The sequence below is a fragment of the Polypterus senegalus genome, chromosome 1 (genome assembly GCF_016835505.1).
Source record: "Polypterus senegalus isolate Bchr_013 chromosome 1, ASM1683550v1, whole genome shotgun sequence".
NCBI lineage: Eukaryota > Metazoa > Chordata > Cladistia > Polypteriformes > Polypteridae > Polypterus > Polypterus senegalus.
Window position 1 is genome coordinate 243,540,048 of NC_053154.1, and position 21,220 is coordinate 243,561,267.

The following is a 21,220-nucleotide window of genomic DNA, read 5'->3' on the forward strand; positions in this document are numbered from 1 at the left end:
AATATGCATAACCTTGTTATGATTAAAACTACTTTGAATTAGAAATTAATCACTCAGTTATTTCTGCATTATAGAACAATATTACTGTACTTCAAGTAAATAAATAAAATTTCAATTAATATACAGTTCATTTCAATTAAAATTGTAATCATGTGAATATTTGCGATTACATTTTTAAATGGAACAACAGCACTAATAAAAATATGAAAATATTTTCCAGTGAAATAACAATGCAAAAAAAGAACATTTTATATTTTCAGAAAAACCTACCTTTTGATTTTAACTCGGACAATAAGCTTCCAGGACCTTCATGTCCAATGAGGTGACCAAGATAATGGCCAGGGTTTGATTTATAATATTTTTGAAGATCTGGGATAGGAAAAGTGACATAGAGGTTTCGAATATCCTTAATAGGCACCACCTTGTACATTTGCTGCAGAGAAAAAATGGTAAACAAAACTCAAATGCTTGATATATGTGCAAACTTGTCATCTAACACTATGGATGTCTTAACAATTATACCAGGTACATAAGGAAGCAATGTGATACATAAAGATTTAACGTCAAGAATTTTAACTGAAATTTGTTGCATGCGATTTACAAGTACAGTTTCATGTGAAGTTTTTGGCACCCCAGTAAAATGTATCATCTTGTTGACATTTGAAATAAAAATAGGAAACACAACTTTGAGAGCAAACAGGTATATACTGAATGTATAGTTTTATGATATACATATTTATATTTTTGGATTTTTTGGCTTATTTATTAATTTTAGGGTTTTTAACAGTGTTTTATGGTAGCAAGATGGGGTAGGTATTATTGGGTGGTTTTAGACAGTTGTTTTAGATAAGACAGTAAGAGCATGTCCAACATGATTCCGATCTGAGTTTATCTCAGAGGATGCCAAGATAAGCTTGTAGTACAAGTCTCTTTTGTACGACTCCGATTGGAGTTTACCATTGATGTTTTCAATAGCTTGCATAGAGAAAAAGTGGGCTAATTTTATAATTAATGGTTTTAATAACACACCCTCTTTGGCAAAAATCACAGTTTGGAAAAAATTCTTTGTACCCAGCAATGAATCTTTGAATTCTTGTTTTGGAAATGTTTCCCTGTTCCTCCTTGCAGATCAATTCAAGCTGTGAAATATTTTTGGTCTGTCTTGTGCGAACAACATGTTTAAGATCTATTCATATATTTTTCAATGATGTTCTAGTCTAGGGACTGTGATAACCATTCCAGAACCTTCACCTTATGTTTCATTAGACATCTCTTAGTCGATTTAGAAATGTTTTTGTATCACTGTCTTGTTTTAGATGCTATTATTATATTAATTTCAGGTTCATGACTGACATTCTCCTTGAGGATGTGTTGATATTTAGTGTAATTCATTCTTCTTTGTATTTTCATAATGTTTCCTGTCCCACTACTTGCCACAAAATTACAAAGCATAACATATTTAATAGTTGGCAAGGCATTCTTTTCTGCAAATGCTGCTCCTTTTTCTCCAAAAAAAAAAATTTGTGGTTGTGGCTGAAGAGTTTGATTTTACCTTCATCTGCTTACAGCACTTTAAAATGCCACTTTACTCTTATGCAGATTTTCTAGCACACTTAACAGATTGTTTTCATATGAAGAATGTCCATGTAAAGTAACGCTGCACAGAACATTGATCTAAAGAACTCTGAGACCTTTAAATGAAGTAAAATATGCAAGATATTCAATTACAAATGTAAATGCCATGCTAATGGTGATTTTAATATTTATATTCACTCTGGAACTCAGTAAAGTAAAAGTGTGTAAAGCAGCTCAATACATAACATATTCCCGCTACTGAATCTAAGGAAGGTTTCTTTACACGATTTAGTGGTTCAGTGCATAATTCAAATAGTAGTAGAGTGCAGTGACCACTAGAAATGCAACATTTATTTATATCTTACTTCAACGTAAAATGTTATCAATACAATATACTAATAGTTTGCAACAAATCTATTAATTTAATTTAGTATTTTTAACAATTTATATTAGATTTGAAATGTAACATTAAAATACTATTTAAAGTAAAATCTGTTAGCTCTTATGTGAATAAGAGAAACATGAAGTTTATAGTATGGGATTCCTACTCAGTAATCAACTATCAAAATAGCAAAGGAGGACGTTCTGTATATATCAAGTTATTCTGTTATTTTAGAACCTACTGTACCTATAGAATACATTTTCCATACTATTATTGATCAACACTGCTCAAAATGAATCTGTTGTAGTGAGTGAAGTGAAATTTGAAAACTGCTGTTTCAGATACTAGGGTGCATTCACACCTCTCTCAAAAAAAAATAATCTGTGGTGTTGCACAAGTTGCCATTAAAGTATTACAAAATCATGTTAGTTCTTGAAAATTAACAAAGCCCTATTGTATAAGGAATTTAGTTAGGTACTGAGCTCTATTATTTTAAAAACAACATCAGCAACACCAATTATCATTCAGAATGAAAATTCTTCATGTGAAAAATTAGGCTACACCAGCCTGTGACACCTTGGTAAAGATTCTTTCAAAACCCAGACAATTAAGTTATTCAGGTCAGCTCACAACAAGTAACAAAGGCTTTAAGCAGTCTGTGTGAACAGATATACACCACAGAATAAAAAAAAACATTGCAACAAAAAAAGAAGACATTTCATGAATATATATGTATTACTTTACATATTAGCAGTCATTATCAGGCATTTCAACACAATAAAGCATAAAGTAAATGAAATATTTCTAACACTTCTTTCTTACCCTAAGATGCTCTTTTTGAAAAGGGTGTTCTGGAAATTCTGGAACTGGCACATTTTTGTTTTCCACCATTGCAAAGAGATTCACCACCATGTTAGTCAATTCATCCAAGGACTCTGGAAAAGAAAAAAACATTAGTTCTGATTACACTGTTATTCTACCCAAAACAATATATAAAAGTCTACAACTTGTAATAAAGAAACTACTAAGCTATATTACATAACAAGTCACAACGTTTGCATTTAATATGTAACTCAAAGTAATTGAAGTCTGTTCTTCATGGTGTAGAGAGTCATTCTTCTCTTAAGAGTTAAATGGCTGGGAGCTTTGTGCTCCTTGTAGTTTACCCTTGGCAAAATCACCAAGAGTGGGAAGATTTAAAAGTGATTCTTATGTTGATTTTACCAAATTAAAAACATATATACTCAAGCCTGGGGGTTGAAAGGTGATCCAGTTGGTAAAAACTCCAAAAAAAGCCATGTAGAGAGACTGAAGAGTCTCACCACCTGCAAGGTGAAAGGTGTGGTTTGAGGTGACAGGCTAGTCATTAGGAAAAGCATGTGTAAGCTAAGTCCTGACATTACGTACCCTGGTAATGCAAAATGATTTGTGGGATCAGCCAGCTCACTTCATTAGCAGAGAAAGAGCTGGATAGCATTCAGGAGTACCAGGTACATACAAACAGACTCATTCAATATCCATCTCTGAAAAAGACTTTCCGAGCATGGTGGTTTCCCACCCACTGTAAAGTTTGTGCAAAGTAGAGAACAGAAGTGAGTATGGAGACATTTGGAATCTGAATTAGTGAATGGGAAGGCTGCTTTATGTCAGCTTTCCTAAGGACACCAACAGTGATACCCAAAGAGTGTGACTATGAGAAATGATAAGTAGAGTGGTGAATTGTAGTTGGATTTCAGTGAATATCATGGTTTATTCATAACTAGGCACCATGTATGAATAGGTGTTTGGTCAAAAGAGTACAGTCATGGCCAAAGGTTTTGAGAATGACACAAATATTAATTTTCACAAAGTTTGCTGCCTCTGTTTTTATGATGGCAATTTGCAAAACTCTACATTGTTATGAAGAGTGATCAGATGAATTGCAATTAATTGCAAACTCCCTCTACCATGAAAATTAACTTAATCCAAAAAAAAAAAAACATTTCCACTGATGTTGTGAAGAAGGCTTCAGGGCACCCAAGAAAGTCCAGCAAAAGCCAGGACTGTCTCATCAAGTTCATTCAGCTGTGGGATCAGGGAACCACCGGTGCAGAGCTTGCTCAGGAATGGCACCAGGCAGGTGTGAGTGTATCTGCAGGCACAGTGAGCCAAAGACTTTTGGAGAATGGCCTGGTGTCAAGAAGAGCAGCAAACAAGCAACTTCTCTCCAAGAAAAACATCAAGGACAGATTGATATTCTGCAAAAGGTACAGGGATTGGACTGCTGAGGACTAGGGTAAAGTCATTTTGTATGATGAATCCCCTTTCCGATTGTTTGAGGTATCCGGAAGACAAGATTGTCCAGAAAAGAAAAGGTTAATGCTACCATCAGTCCTGTGTCATACCAACAGTAAAGCAACCTGAAACCATTCATGTGTGGGGTTACTTCTCGGCCAAGGGAGCGAGCGCACTCACAATTTTGCCTAAGAACACAGCCATGAATAAATAATATTACCAAAACATCCTCGTAGAGCAACTTCTCCCAACCATCCAAGAATAGTTTGGTGATGAATAATGTTTTTTCCAGCATGATGGAGCACCATGCTATAAGGCAAAAGTGATAACTAAGTGGCTCGGGGGAACAAAGCATCAAAATTTTGGGTCCATGGCCAGGAAACTCCCCAGACCTTAATCTCATTGAGAACTTGTAGTCAATCCTCAAGAGGCGGGTGGACAAACAAAAACCCCAAATTCTGACAAACTCCAAGCATTGATTACGCAAGAATGAGCTGCCCCATCAGCCAGGATTTGGGCCAGAAGTTGATTGACAGGCATGCCAGGGTGAATTGCAGAGGTCTCGAAAAAGAAGGGCCAACACTGCACTTGACTCTTTGCATAAACTTAATGTAATTGTCAAGAAAAGCCTTTGAAACTTATGAAATGCTTGCAATTATATTTCAGTATACCATAGAAACATCTGACAAAAGATCTAAAAACAATGAAGCAGCAAACTTTGTGAAAACCAAATATTTGTGTCATTCTCAAAACTTTTGGCCACGACTGTACACATTATCAGAGTATCTTTAACTAAATATCAATTACCAATGTCTATTAATTCCAAAGAGGACATATATACAAGATGCTTGAAAAAAAGACAGTTGCTGAGCTACCAAGTGTTCACAAACTAGGGAGAGGTCAAGGACATGAAACCCAGCACACTGTAAATCCAAAAAATCTCTTGTAGACATTAACTTTGAGGAAAGACGTTAAGTTTAAAAAATGTTTTCCAAGGGTTTACGATTTCACTGAGAGGCACAAGCAGGCCAAAAAGTTTAATAGCTATGACAAAAAAAAGAAAAGCTGCAGTGTGGGAGGTGTTCAGTATGAATGACTTTTAAGTTCATGGCCCATACCTCGGGTCACTGCAACTCGTCTGTAGAAAATGCTGAAGTTGCCTGATATAATGTGAATACAATTACAAAATTAGTCATCACTATTGCAACTAGCATAAATGTGTGGTGAACTAATTTGGCTAACATGTAGAAGCATTTTCCCAGTCAATAGCAGGATATTGTATGTGAGGTACTATAAGAGTACAAGTTTAAGGCTGCTGGATCATGCCATTCAGTCCCTTTCTTGTGCAGTAAGAGTTATGTTTTCATAATACAGAGCATAGCCAGACCCATTAAAGGAGAATGTCAGATTCTAATAATTGTGCATCAAGCACTTCTTTAACCATTAATAGGCAGAATATCAAGATTCAGTAAGGCCTTCAAAAATATACAGTTTGGGGAGTGATGACTCCAAGTGTGCAATTTGAATGATACTGTTTTCTTGGCCTGATCTGACAGTCATCTCTAGCATGCACTGGAACAGTTCACAATCCAGTGTGATGCAGCTAATATGAAAATCAGCTTCTAACATAATGCTCTCTACTAATAAGTAGGGGGTAACATCCCCAAATAAAGGAGTTAAGATTGACCAGGTCCAACTTAGAATAGAGTAAAAGAAACTGTGAGATTAACCCACAGATAAATTCTATAACAAGAGCACTACAGCTATTATATTAAGTGGTGGCAATAAAGCAGAACGTAATTTCTCAGATGAAACTTGTAGTTAACTGCTCAGCCTATATTCTCCTTTTCACTTATAGTCTGAATCTTTGCAGGATTACTGAAAGAACAAGTGTGATTACAAGAAGCCAAGATAAGCAAATTGCATAGTTTTGGTGGGCTCACTTGTCATGACAATGTAAGGCACTCAAACTCAATGTGAATCCACTAATGCTCCAAACTATGAGATAAGTTGTATATTTAGTGTGAATGGCACAGTTTCACATTTGGAAACTACTGTGTGCTCAAACAGATTTTTTACTGATAGCCAATAACCTGTTGCCTGCTGGAGCTAATTACCATGGTTTACAGATACAGCAAGTTCAGCCTTGAACGTTTTTTTTTCCTGCATTTTATTGTCGTATGTAAGACATTTTCATATTATGATTATGAGGTGAAACCAAAGAAAATCTCAATCAATTAGATCAATTGATTGACTTCTGCCTCTAGAATCATTTACTCAATGAACCTGCCAATCAGAAATATTTAAATTGTTATATTGTTCTTAGAAGGAGGACATGTACGTACTTCCCTCTTTAAACAAATATGCAGTAGAGAATTTCAAAGCTGAGGATACTAAAGAAAAGAAAAATGACAGGCTGTTTAAGAACAGCTTAAAAATCTGCAATGGTCAGCATCTTATCTTCACTCTTATTAGAATAATAACACACCTCTTCCTAGGACACAGAGTGACATCAGATTTGAGGAGTAGAAAGTTAAATGAAATTTGAGCAACTCTTGGCGAATATCAATCCCTTTTTGTGATGGTCTTGTTTCAAGTGTAACTTTGTTTCCTGTAATACAAGATAGTTATTTTAAACTTTAACAGTCATAATTCATGAAAACAGCAAGCAATCTTAACAAGAATACTGCTGAAAATAACTTTTAACATTAACAATATTCAAAAACAATATTTGCAAATAAATCGATCCATCTTATGGACAGAAATGACATACACATACTTACACTAATGCAGAATGGTCACATTTTCTCCCAACTTAACAGCTTCAAACCAAGATACCTTAAACCAGATTTATCATTATTTACATACTGTGACACAAAACTTCCAGGTAAACAAAAAGGTCAGAAATTCAGAAAAGTAAATACAATAGGTCACCCCCCTTCGAGAATATTGTATCACACCCCCTTTGCTGTTTTGGTTAATGGGTCTGCACGCACTCGCACACACACTTGAGATATATACAGAGAAAATTGTGCAGCAAGTCTATTAAACAAGTAAAATAAACAACAGTGTTAGAAAGGAGAAGACAAACCGTTTCAATGCTGCTTCAATACCTGTTACAAGTGAAAGGAATCATAATTACAAGCAGCATAATGACACAAGTAAAAACAAAATAAAATTTTCAAATACTGGAAGAACTTATTTTAGCATATTAAATGCAGAGGGTATTCCGCTAAGTAACAGTGACTTCAGAGATGGGACAGCATCACAACCAAATCAAAGAACATACAGGGCTGTATGTAGAGATCATTCATAAACCACATATAAAAGCAACTCTACAATTTCAGGAAAAACTAATTTTAGGATTAAAAATGTAAGAAATCACAGTAGCATTAGACTACTGTATTTACTACACTAGCCCAGCAGACTACAATATTAATCTGGCAAAATTTTACACTGAATAACCTTCTGGAGCAGCTGGAAAAAGTACTTTGAGATGTTCATGAATGAAGAGAATGAGAGAGAGAGGAGTTTGGATGATGTAGAGATAGTGAAGTAGGAAATTCAATAGATTAGCAAGGAGGGAGTAAGGACAGCTATGAGGAGGATGAAGTATGGGAAGGCTGTTGGTCCAGAGGACATGCCTGTGGAAGCATTGAGATGTTTAGGAGAGATGGCAGTAAAGCTTTCAACAAGATTGTTTAAAGCAATCTTGGAAAGTGTGAGGATGCCTGAGGAGTAGAAAAGTAGTGTACAGGTATTGCTTTTTAAGAAAAGGGGTGATGTGCAGAACTGTAATAACTACAGAGAGATAAAAGTGACAGCCACAGCATGAAGTTAAGGTAAAGAGTAGTGGAAGCTAAGTTAAGAATATTGTTTTAAGGCAGGAAACAGCAATACAGATGTGATGTTTGCTCTGAAGGTGTTGATGTGTATTTTTGGACCTAGAGAAAGTATATGAGTGTGCCTAGAGAGGAGTTGTGGTATTCAATGAGAAAGTCAGGAGTGGCAGAGAAGTATGCATGTAGTAAAGGATATGTACGAGGGAAGTGAAACAGTGGTGAGGACTGCGGTAGGAGTGATGGATGCATTTAAGGTGAAGGTGGGATTACATAAGGTATAGGCTCTGAGCCCTTTCTTATTTGCAATGGTGATAAACAAGCAATTAGGCAGGAGTCCCAATGGACATTGATGTTTGCCGATGACATTATGACCTGTAATGAGAGTAGGGAGCAGGTTGAGGAGAGGTGGAAATATGCTCTAGAGCGGAGAGGAACGAAGGTCAGTAAGACCCAGACAGAATACATGTGTGTGAATGAGAGGGGTCAGGGGAATGGTCAGGATGCAGGGAGTGGAGTTGGCAAAGGTGGATAAGTTTAAATACTTGGGATCTACAGTACAGAGTAACAGGGAGCATGAAACAAAGGTGAGGAAAAGAGTTCAGGCAGGTTGAAGTGGGAGGAGAAAAGTGTCAGGGGTGATTTATGACAGACAGGTTACCAGCAAGAGTGAAAAGGAAGGTCTACAAGATGGTAGTGAGGCCAGCTATGTTATATGGGTTGGAGGTGGTGGCATTGACACAAAGACAGGAGACAGAGCTGGAGGAGGCAGTGTTAAGATTTGCATTCGGTGTGACGAGGATGGACAGGATTAGGAATGAGCATATTAAAGGGTCAGCTCAGGTTGAACGGTTTGGAGACAAACCCAGAGAAGTGAGATTACGTTGGTTTGGTCATGTGCAGAGGAGAGATGCTGGGAAGGATGCTAGGGATGGAGCTGTCAGGCAAGAGGAAAAGAGGGAGACCTAAGAGGAGGTTTATGGATGTGATAAGAAAGGACATGAAGGTGGTGGGTGTGACGCAGCAGGATGCAATGGACATAAAGATAAGGAAATAGATGATCCGTTGTGGCGATCCCTACAATAGGCATTTACAATTTGTTCTCCCCTGTTGACTGACTGAGTGTATGACTAAATATGAGTGCGATATAGGTGTTAATGAACTTGTGTTTACTCAGGTTGTCTTTTGCATTGTACTAAATTTGTTTGGAGATCAGAAACAATTGTTATGAGTGCATTCTTTTTTTGCATTATTTATAAAAGCATCCCATATCTATTTCTAAAGCTAGCAAGCCCAAACTGACCGTCACTGAGGTGTCCCACTCAGATCTCCATGCAAATGACACATTTTCTCAGTTATTTAAGCTCCATCAACTCCTATGTGCAGATATTAGCATAAAAGGAAAGGAGGAACAATGTCTTTAGTAGATACGCAAGTTTGTCATGAACACAAGCTTGGTGAATGTAATGCATTTTCAATATTAACTCTTGTAAATGAAAGAACGAAGCAAAACAAACACTTTCAGCAAATGGAAACATAGGCATGTGACGAATGAGCATGTCTCCACTCTGGATCTTAATTAACCATTTTCCTTGCGAGCAGCCAGCTGCCCTATTAAGCACCACCATCCCCACCAATCCTGGGTTCAGTGCTATTGCATATAATTGTGGAACAGACTGATTTCACATTAGGATTCTCAATGAACAAGCAAGTCTTGCGTGAGCTTAAGGATGGGAGTACAAGGAATTCCATTAATTGAAAAAATATTCCAGTAAAAGGCAAAAAAAAATAAATATATACACTCCCTTTTCAATCGTTACAAGCAGGGCTGTGGAGTCGGTAGATAAATCCTTCGACACTGACTCTGACTTCTAAGTTTTCAGTACTTCTGACTCCGACTCCTCTGTATTTAATATGCCAATGTATTTTCCATGTTGATTGAAAGAAGGCAACATACACGTCATTTAACCACAGAACTACTGGCTAGGAGGCCGACTCTCTACTGTATGGGCCAGTTTAAACAAAAGACAAGAACCAATGAACACACATCAGGTAATAGCATGCACCTACATCATTACACTTGTCTACAATCAAATGAACTTGTTAAACACATTATTTCTGAAATAAAATGAAAACACTTTTTGTAATGTACCATAACCCAGTTTACAATATGTGAATGTCAGGTTGTATAGATGTATAGATAGATGTATAGATAGATAGATAGATAATAGCTCAGCTGAACTTCACACTAGTAGTAAACACAACTATGCACTGGGCTTTATTCTTACGTCATAGAAGTACTTAATTATGACTGTTGTTTGTGAAATGGGACATTTCAACTAGGGAATCCATTCCCGGGCTATTCCCGCATTCCTGAGAATGAAACTGCTGTAATTCCCGGGAAAATGGGAACGGCCGAGCTCGCATATATAGCGTGTAAAAGTGTAAAAATCGATCAAGAAATAACACAGTTATAGTTGAAAATAATTAAGGTGGCGCCATTGCTGCAGCTTGCACTTCATCAGACAACAGGCGCGAAGATGTGAAAAAAAGAAAACAAGAATCGAAAATATGAAAAATACATCTATTGAAACCAAAAACAAATTACCTTAAACTACATTCTGATACTAGAAAAATAAATATAGAGTTAGATAAATGTCGATAAAAGTTAAGTAGGTATAATAAAATATGCATCGATGATATATCATTAATTTAAAAAGAACAAATTGGTATTAGTGGGCTCCTTTCAAATAAACGTTAGGGGGGGCACGATTAGAACTGTTATGAAAACTCAGGTTGCAAATATTTAAAGGTTGAGAAACGCTGATATAGCGCTTTTCTCAGTACTCAAAGCGCTATCCACACTGGGAGGAATCGGGAAGAGAACCAACAATCTTCCACAGTCTCCTTACTGCAAGAAAGCAGCACTACCAGTGCACCACCTGTGAGGACGATGTTCTTTCTAAGCTCTTATTACCACAACTAAAGATACATGTACTTATATGACAGCATGAACTGCTTGTAGATAAGGTTTTTCTTTTATTTGTGTGAACATATTGCAGTAGTTTTATTAAAAATAAGTGTTGGTCATTCTAAAACCATTCACATGTGAGATGCCTGTGTCATCCCTGGGAGCCCGGGAATGAAATGCGAGATTCACGAATTACCAGGGATGGATAAACCCATCCGGGAATGGATTCCCTAATTTGAACTTGCTGTATTTTTTTTTTCATTACAATATAAATTTATTAGGAGTCGGTACATTTTTGCCGACTCTGACCCCAGGTACCCAAAATTGTCTCCAACTCCAAAGCCCTGGTTACAAGTGGCATTAATCTTGATCTTGCACCTTCAGCTCATCTATCATAGTACAGGCAACTTCACATATCTTTGTCACCTTCATGATTTTTTGAAAATATGCTAAAAGTAATGCTGTTAAGCCCTTTTATTTAAAATTACACTAAATTTTGTAGAAAGTTGACAGACAAAGTAGTGACAGGAAGGGTAAAGGAGTTAAACAAGGTGAACATATTAAATAAATTTTAAATGCACAGGTGTCTCTTTATCTTATTAATTGTTATCATTGATTACAAAACATTTACAGTAAAAAGCTTCACCTACAGGATGAGGATGATAATAAATATAATAAACAAAATTAAACTTCTTCTAAGTAAATCAGTTCTTAAAAAACAATAAAAAGTAGGAAAAAGACCTTCTTTAAATACATAATGGAATGCTTTGTGTAGAAGCAGACTAACCTGTCCCAAATTTACTAAATGGATGATTAGGGTTCCCAGTAGCCTTTTCTAACTGAAAAAGTCTCCAGGCATCATTCATCAGATTTTTTTCATGTTCCGAGTCCACGGCATTTACTTCCCTGTCTTTGCAGCTCTCATCAAACAGAGGACACAAGAAAAACTGTGCAAATCTGAGAACCAATAGAAATCAGTTATTTACTAATATCATACAACAGAACGTAATTGTGGCTAAGAATATGGAAAAGTGAAATCATTTCTATTAATATAATTTTACTTACCTTCAATAGTAATAATATCCTACAACAGATTATAACAAGATAATTATGAAACTTAAAAGATAATTAGTAGTTACCCAGACATTAGAGGCACATAATGTTTCAAAAAGGCACTTCATTCAAGAAGAAAACAATATTACAACTTGAGGTAAAAGTGAACAAGAAACAAGTTGTAATCAGCAGTCAGATTTCTTCTCAGAAGATAAAAAAGTGTTGTAATCATGCTAAAAAAATAATTTATCCTGCAATAATAGAGAACAAACAAAAACTTTCATTTTTGGAACCAAACACCCCAGCTTCTTCATTAGCAAGTAACGTGTACACGATTCCCATTAGTGGAGGAAACTAATTTGATGTTACATTTTCACTACTCTATAGTCCAAGTTGTGAACTTTTTGAATGGATCCAAAAAAATGCTACATTTAACTTTTATTGATGAAAGTACTTGATAAAGTTATAGATTAAATTTGCAATCATCTGATATCTGTCAAACTGATCTTTCACTGTCACCTAAATTCCAACTAAACATACCAATAACAACCTGTTTTAAAGGTGTTAGATTCTGCAGCATTTTTAGGTATATTTAGAGGCAACAAGGCCTGAAAGTTTTTCTACACAACACCATGTAATTATACGCGGCTGTTTACTTATTAATAAACTAAGGAATGAGTCCTACGTGTAATTATTTACTTCAGAATAGTTAGTGTTCTTCATATACCGCAGTGTTTCAATCTGCTTACCTACTGTTAGCTATTCTTTATAATTAGAAACTGCACTACAGTTAATATTGTACCTACAAAGTTTCATGTACAATATTTCAAAAAGAAATATATCTCACCTGTCAAGTGCTCCATCCAAGTGCTCATGTGATACATCAAAGTAGTAGTTTGTGTGTTCTCCACTGGTGAAAGCATTTGAACTCCCAGCATGCTCACTGAGAAACTGACTGTATTCATTCTCCTTGGGATATTTCTCAGTTCCCAAGAATAGCATATGTTCACAAAAGTGGGCTAGCCCTGATATGTTAGGAGGATCTGATAAAGAACCTAAAATATACAAATGAAGTTATGTGCTTTATTTTTTTAAGCAAGCATAAAAACCAACACAAGAAATATTTTGATGAGAAATTAAGCCAACACTGCTAGTTAATTTTTATCTACATAGTGGCTAATACAATATTAAAACAAAGACTTAAAGCTCCCTTAAACAACACTACTGTATAATGGTTACAAATGGGAAATGGTACAAAATCTAGACCTCAGTTTCCATATATGATTCCATGTACCTTATGTAGGGCTGGTTAAAAAAAAAATAAAGATAATCATCACAGAGTAGCGTGCACTGCAAACTGCATCGAAAGCATGTTCCCACATAGACAGGCATTACCACTAATCTTTTGTACCATCTTTTAGAGTTCGCACAATACAAGATTTTATACTCCCAGACCAAAGCAAGTGCTGCACTAATTGGGATTTTTTGCATCTTTATTTTTTTTTTTTGCCTTGGCGCATAAGCTGACCACAACTGAGAGAATGTCAATTTTGTTTATGTTCTCCTTCAGTTACATTTGAAAGTAGCTTGAATTTGTACAGAGGATATATATAGATATATATAGAGTGTTTCTTCTCGATTTATTTGTGGGTTTGTTTCCCAACCATTTAAAACAGTTTGAATATATACAAAGGAAAGGATACAGTATAGAGGGGCATTTTTTTGAGATTTTATTTTTTATTAATACCTACCTTATTAATTTGGAACTGACCAAAGAATTTACTTTGTGCTATGAAACTTGAAAGCTTTAAGATTTTAGTTTTAGATTTAAGATTTTAGAATTTTAGAATTAAGATTTTATTTTATTTATTTGGAGCTGACCAACAAATTTATTGTGCTCTCCTATAAAACGTCAAAGCTTTTGACTGGTCAGAACTGATACTATTTTTATTTTGTATTACCTATTTTATTTATTTGTAATTGACCAAAAAATGTAATTGTGAATTTTGCTTGTGTTCAACTGTAACACTCGAAGCTTTTGACCACTCAGAATTAAGATTTTAGCTTATTATATATACATATATTATTTTTTTTAAATAAAATTGTATAATGCCCTACAGTACATTTGTCATGTTCAATTTCTGACAGAAAGTATATTTACACCAAAATTAACCATACGATATCTTGAAAGAAATAGTGATTTGATTTATATTGTAATATAGACTGACACGAAAAAAAGTATTGCGATAAAATATTTTTCTATATTCTCCACCACCAACTATATGTATTAGTTTTTGGTTGATTAATTGATTTTGATTCTATTGTTATCTAAATAAAGTTGGTTACAAAAATAGATAGTGAACAATTACTGTGCTTTGATTTTATTTTAAATTGTTAAGTTTATTTTTATTGCATTTCTAGATTTAATTAAAGTCCTCCTGTAATCTTCCCCAAGGGGTGTAAAATTATGCAAATAAAAGACTTTATAAAGAATATACCAAAAGCACAAGGGGTTCCAACTCCTGACGGCAGAGGTACACAAATAACTCACCAATTTTAAAATGCACAGTTAATACATTAATACTGTAAATGTTTCATGATGATACACTCAAATGGGTGAGAGAAGCAGAGAATGAAGTACTGTACACTATCAATACCCCTCTGGGGACCTTAATTTCGGTTTATATAGCAGGTGAAATTAATATTTACTTCGCAAAATTAGACGATACATTAGTTTTCAGCAGACTATATTGTATTACTAGATATGGTTTGGGAAATATGCATCAAAATGTTCACTGCTTAAGAGATTTTATGGGACACTGGGAAGAGACTTCATCTGCTATGCATTTAGGCCAATTTTGAACTTCTTTAAACTTATTTATCAAATTTTAGGATTTTTTTTTTTTACACTTTATTAATTTTGATTACTGTGATTTTCATGCTAATGTTTTTCAATGGATGCATTCAATCCTAAAAGTTATGGACACACACAGTACTGAACATTTTATGTTTACTGAGATCTTACTTTTGGCAATGTAAATTTTAAAAAGTAAAATCTTTGCAAAGTTGTAAGAGGAATACCATTATTGCAAGCCAATTATTTACTGATCTCTAAATGATTTACAGGCATCTTCAAATGCTATTAAGGTACAGGTAAAACAATTTAAATATAGTTTTCTCTTTATAGCAGTTACTCTAAAATATCTTAAAATGCATTTAAAATATGCATTTTTACATGGCAATTTGGTTGAGCAGTTTTTATTACAAATTTTTATTTATGCATAGCTATGGTGCGGTTTTTAGCTATGTAAAGATTTTTTAAATTAATTACAGCATTGTACAATCTCAGGACACAAGCTATATTTTCTTTATATTACATTTTATCAGAAAAATGTAACTTCTACCCAAAATAGTTTAACACAATTAAACTTAACCAATCATTAAAATTACTTTTTCATATACGACTATATAATCACAGCTGCAACAGTCAGTCAGTAAGCTGTAATAAGTAGCAAATTATATTATGTGGCTTCAATTATTGATACATCAACAAAATTTCGTAACATTTTATTATTTGGAAATAAATGATTTATAATGAACAGATGGAATTCAAGACTACATACAGTGGGTATGGAAAGTATTCAGACCCCCTTCAATTTTTCACTCTTTGTTATATTGCAGCCATTTGCTAAAATCATTTAAATTAATTTTTTCCTTCATTAATGTACACACAGCACCCCATATTGAGAGACAAAAAAAAAAATTTTTGAAATTGTTGCAGATTTATTAAAAAAGAAAAACTGAAATATCACACGGTCCTAAGTATTCAGACCCTTTGCTCAGTATTTAGTAGAAGCACCCTTTTGAGCTAATACAGCCATGAGTCTTCTTGGGAAAGATGCAACAAGTTTTTCACACCTGGATTTGGGGATCCTCTGCCATTCCTCCTTGCAGATCCTCTCCAGTTCTGTCAGGTTGGATGGTAAACGTTGGTGGACAGCCATTTTTAGGTCTTTCCAGGGATGCTCAATTGGGTTTAAGTCAGGGCTCTGGCTGGGCCATTCAAGAACAGTCACAGAGTTGTTGTGAAGCCACTCCTTCATTATTTTAGCGGTGTGCTTAGGGTCGTTGTCTTGTTGGAAAGTAAACCTTCGGCCCAGTCTGAGGTCCTTAGCACTCTGGAGAAGGTTTTTGTCCAGGATATCCCTGTACTTGGCTGCATTCATCTCAGACCACCTGAAGGACTCTGAGACTGGTCAGAAATAAGATTCTCTGGTCTGATGAGACCAAGATAGAACGTTTTGGCCTTAATTCTAAGCGGTATGTGTGGAGACAACCAGGCACTGCTCATCACTTGTCCAATACAGTCCCCACAGTGAAGCATGGCGGTGGCAGCATCATGCTGTGGGGGTGTTTTTCAGCTGCAGGGACAGGACGACTGGTTGCAATCGAGGGAAAGATGAATGCAGCCAAGTACAGGGATATCCTGGACAAAAACCTTCTCCAGAGTGCTAAGGACCACAGACTGGGCCGAAGGTTTACCTTCCAACAAGACAACGACCCTAAGCACACAGCTAAAATAACGAAGCAGTGGCTTCACAACAACTCTGTGACTGTTCTTGAATGGCCCAGCCAGAGTCCTGACTTAAACCCAATTGAGCATCTCTGGAGAGACCTAAAAATGGCTGTCCACCAACATTTACCATCCAACCTGACAGAACTGGAGAGGATCTGTAAGGAGGAATGGCAGAGGATCCCCAAATCCATGTGCATCTTTCCCAAGAAGACTCATGGCTGTATTAGCTCAAAAGGGTGCTTCTACTAAATACTGAGCAAAGGGTCTGAATACTTAGGACCATATGATATTTCAGTTTTTCTTTTTTAATAAATCTGCAACAATTTCAAAAAAATTTTTTTTTGTCTCTCAATATGGGGTGCTGTGTGTACATTAATGAGGGAAAAAATTAATTTAAATGATTTTAGCAAATGGCTGCAATATAACAAAGAGTGAAAAATTTAAGGGGGTCTGAATACTTTCCATACCCCACTGTAAATGGCAAATACAAATGTCCCGCTTAAAGTTTCTGCTTATATGTACAATCATGGAAATTCTATTTTCATTTAAAGCACACATCCAGGTTACTGTATTCCATTCAGTATTTGTAATACACCAATGGATGACGCTCTGTGCAGTTGTTTGCTGTTATTTTAAGAATCAGTCTAGCTTAGAGACATAATTATGCAACACTTGAACAGAGCACAATTACGTCAGAATGGCAAGGTGTGAAGGGGAGACAGAGAAATATAATTTATTTTATTTAATTGAACTGGACTGTTACATCAGCCTTAACATATTTGCACTAGTCAGATGTGTTGAAAAATTGTACAGAATTCACTCAATAACTAAATAAAATGTTTGTAATCTGTTTAAAATTAAACTTAATAAAATGGAAGAACACTGTGTAGCCAAAGGGTATGTTGTAAAGTCTGATAACAGCTGTTTAAAAAATTTCCAAAGCCCTGTCTGAATTATTGTGGTAGAAAAATGGGCTGGCTAGGATTTATTTAGACCATGACACACAGATTATTTTAGGGAATAGTTGCTATTGATCCCATGATAAAATATCGTCTTGGGTCACAATACTGTGATTAAACTTTGCAATGTATTTCAATGTATTATTCTACCATTATTTACTTAAGAGCTGAAATCAAATTCCTGACATCAAAAAATTGTCTGTCTGTTACATCTAATAAGAAAAAAAAAATCGAAAAATATCCAAAATACTTCTGGTCCCTGGAATTTTGGAGAGACACAGGAACCAGTCAGATGCACATGTCCTTTATTAAGGTGGATATGAATAAATTAAGTTGAAAACAAAACTGCAATATTCTAAGACTTTATTATTACCAGTATTTAAGCTAACATTTTACATAAATAGCTATTAAGGTCTGGGGTGAGGTTTGGCTATAAAGAAGTGATGTATTATGTGTACATCAGGTTCATGGCAGGTCAGGATGGGGAGTATGCACTGATACAGCATGTTGCCACACCGACTACACAACAAAACAGCTTTGGATCCTGGCTGGCAACCCCATAGGCAGACAAGCGGTCCTGTGCGACCTTCCGGAATTGACCATTTACCTGCCACATCCAGGTGTCATGCGAGTGTCCCCTTGGCATGATCCAGCCACTCGTGTTCTTAACAATGAGTATCCTGCGAGTTAGATCACCCTCTGGGAATTGCACCACATGGCCATAGTGCCGTAACTCACAATGCAGGTAATGTGCCTCATTTGGGAGGCCATGAGCAACCACTCATTCGACACTAGCAAACTCAAGCCAGCAGTACCCAAGGATTCTCAAAAGAGACACAGCACTGAAGGATTCCAGTCATGGTCTCAGGTCACTGGATAGCGTCCATGTCTTGCAACCATATAGCAAAACAGGAAGCACCAGGACTCTAAAGACTTGGACCTTCGTCCTTTTGCATAGATATCGGGAGCACCACAAACCCATTTCCAGTGACCTTATGACCCCCATGCTCTTCGAAATCATAGACATGAATGTCAATGCCAAGGTAAGTAAACTACACTTGCATACATACATACATAAATTTGAATAATCAATTAATGCTGCAGCTCACAGTTTTAGGCAGTGAATACCAAAACAGCAGCCAATAAAGATGTTGATATCACAATATACAGTTGAGGCCATAAGTTACATACACTTTAGCTAAAGACTTAACTCAAAATTCCCTAACTTCAACAATATACAGTAGCTTTACCAAACAATTTATGTGGCAAGTCAATTAATGCATCTACTTAATTTCCATAAGAGTTTTTCTCCAAAATAATGATTAAGAGATACAGTGCATCAGGAAAGTATTCACAGTGCATCACTTTTTCCAAATTTTGTTATGATACAGCCTTATTCCAAAATGGATTTAATTCATTTTTTTTCCTCAGAATTCTACACACAACACTCCATAATGACAAAGTGAAAAAAGTTTGAGATTTTTAAAAATTTATTAAAAATAAAAAAACTGAGAAAGCACATGTACATAAGTATTCACAGCCTTTGCTCAATACTTTGTCGATGCACCTTTGGCAGCAATTACACCCTCAAGTCTTTTTGAATATGATGCCACAAACTTGGCACACCTCTCCTTGGCCAGTTTCGCCCATTCCTCTTTGCAGCGCCTCTCAAGCTCCATCAGGTTGGATGGTAAGCGTTGGTGCACAGCCATTTTAAGATCTCTCCAGAGATGTTCAATCAGATTCAAGTCTGGCCTCTGGCTGGGCCACTCAAGGACATTCACAGAGTTGTCCTGAAGCCACTCCTTTGATATCTTGGCTGTGTGCTTAGGGTTGTTGTCCTGCTGAAAGATGAACCGTCGCCCCAGTCTGAGGTCAAGAGCGCTCTGAAGCAGGTTTTCATCCAGGATGTCTCTGTGCATTGTTGCAGTCATCTTTCCCTTTATCCTGACTAGTCTCCCATTTCCGGCCGCTGAAAAACATCCCCACAGCATGATGCTGCCACCACCATGCTTCACTGTAGGGATGGTATTGGCCTGGTGATGAGCGGTGCCTGGTTTCCTCCAAACGTGACACCTGGCATTCACACCAAAGAGTTCAATCTTTGTCTCATCAGACCAGAGAATTTTGTTTCTCATGGTCTGAGAGTCCTTCGGGTGCCTTTTGGCAAACTCCAGGCGGGCTGCCACGTGCCTTTTACTAAGGAGTGGCTTCCGTCTGACCACTCTACCATACAGGCCTGATTGGTGGATTGCTGCAGAGATGGTTGTCCTTCTGGAAGGTTCTACTCTCTCCACAGAGGACCTGTGGAGCTCTGACAGAGTGACCATTGGGTTCTTGGTCACCTCCCTGACTAAGGCCCTTCTCCCCCGATCGCTCAGTTTAGATGGCCAGCCAGCTCTAGGAAGAGTCCTGGTGGTTTTGAACTTCTTCCACTTACGGATGATGGAGGCCACTGTGCTCATTGGGACCTTCAAAGCAGCAGAACTTTTTCTGTAACCTTCCCCAGATTTGTGCCTCGAGTCAATCCTGTCTCGGAGGTCTACAGACAATTCCTTTGACTTCATGCTTGGTTTGTGCTCTGACATGAACTGTCAACTGTGGGAACTTAAATAGACAGGTGTGTGCCTTTCCAAATCATGTCCAATCAACTGAATTTACCACAGGTGGACTCCAATTAAGCTGCAAAAACATCTCAAGGATGATCAGGGGAAACAGGATGCACCCAAGCTCAATTTTGAGCTTCATGGCAAAGGCTGTGAATACTTATGTACATGTGCTTTCTCAATTTTTTTATTTTTAATAAATTTGCAAAAATCTCAAGTAAATTTTTTTCATGTTATCATTATGGAAAAAAAATGAATTTAATCCATTTTGTAATAAGGCTGTAACATAAGAAAATGTGGAAAAAGTGATGCGCTGTGAATACTTTCCAGATGCACTGTAGATATATTTTAGCTTTAACCACTATGTGAAAGGATTTGAAATTAACAGATAGATAGATAGATATGACGGTGCTAGAAGCATAGGAAAGTCATCTCATGCACGGATGACCACTATATGATAATAAAGATCCTTGTCCACAGTTGATGTTTATGTTCTGGCTACCTGTAACCCTTAACTGGATTAAAAGGGTTTAGGATTCTTATGTTTCCTAATATGGAAGTGTGTCCAGGTTTGTGACAGGGTGGGTTGTATGGCTTATGGTGTTTCTATTTAGTAGGTGCTAATTCTAGTCTTATTAGGCAAGAAGATTTCTAAACATAGTCCCTGCTTCTCTTCCCCCCAGCACTTCCTGGTGTGGCGGAAGTGCTGAGGTCCAGGGTCCCCAAGGCATTGGGGTGCCTCCTGGCGGTGACCACGGGCCCCTACAGGGTGGGGCTTCCACGCCCTGAACCCGTGGCCCCCAAAGCAACCAGGAAGGCGGCACCCACGTGATCTCAGATGGGCACACGCCCACTTCCGGTCCTCCAAGGCGTCCCAGCCAGGTCGTGGCCCCTGGCACCCTCGACAAGAGTATTATAAAATGTTTTAATTTTCTGGAAGACAATCTTGCAACTTCCTGTATTTCAGAATGCATGCCCACTCACA

At 36.7% G+C, this 21,220-nt stretch overlaps 1 protein-coding gene across 4 annotated transcripts in view; it reads right to left on the minus strand.

Annotated features, from left to right (window-relative positions):
- Nucleotides 1-21,220, minus strand: part of ide (insulin-degrading enzyme) — a 118,017-nt gene that overhangs the window by 83,008 nt on the left and 13,789 nt on the right. For all 4 annotated transcript variants that reach the window (XM_039770906.1, XM_039770897.1, XM_039770924.1 and 1 more), the window contains exons 3-7: nt 12,942-13,149; nt 11,829-11,998; nt 6,720-6,842; nt 2,780-2,892; nt 271-433 (exon numbers count right to left, since the gene is read on the minus strand). In XM_039770906.1, the coding sequence (XP_039626840.1) occupies nt 271-433; nt 2,780-2,892; nt 6,720-6,842; nt 11,829-11,998; nt 12,942-13,149 (777 nt within the window). The remainder of the gene's footprint in view (nt 1-270; nt 434-2,779; nt 2,893-6,719; nt 6,843-11,828; nt 11,999-12,941; nt 13,150-21,220) is intronic.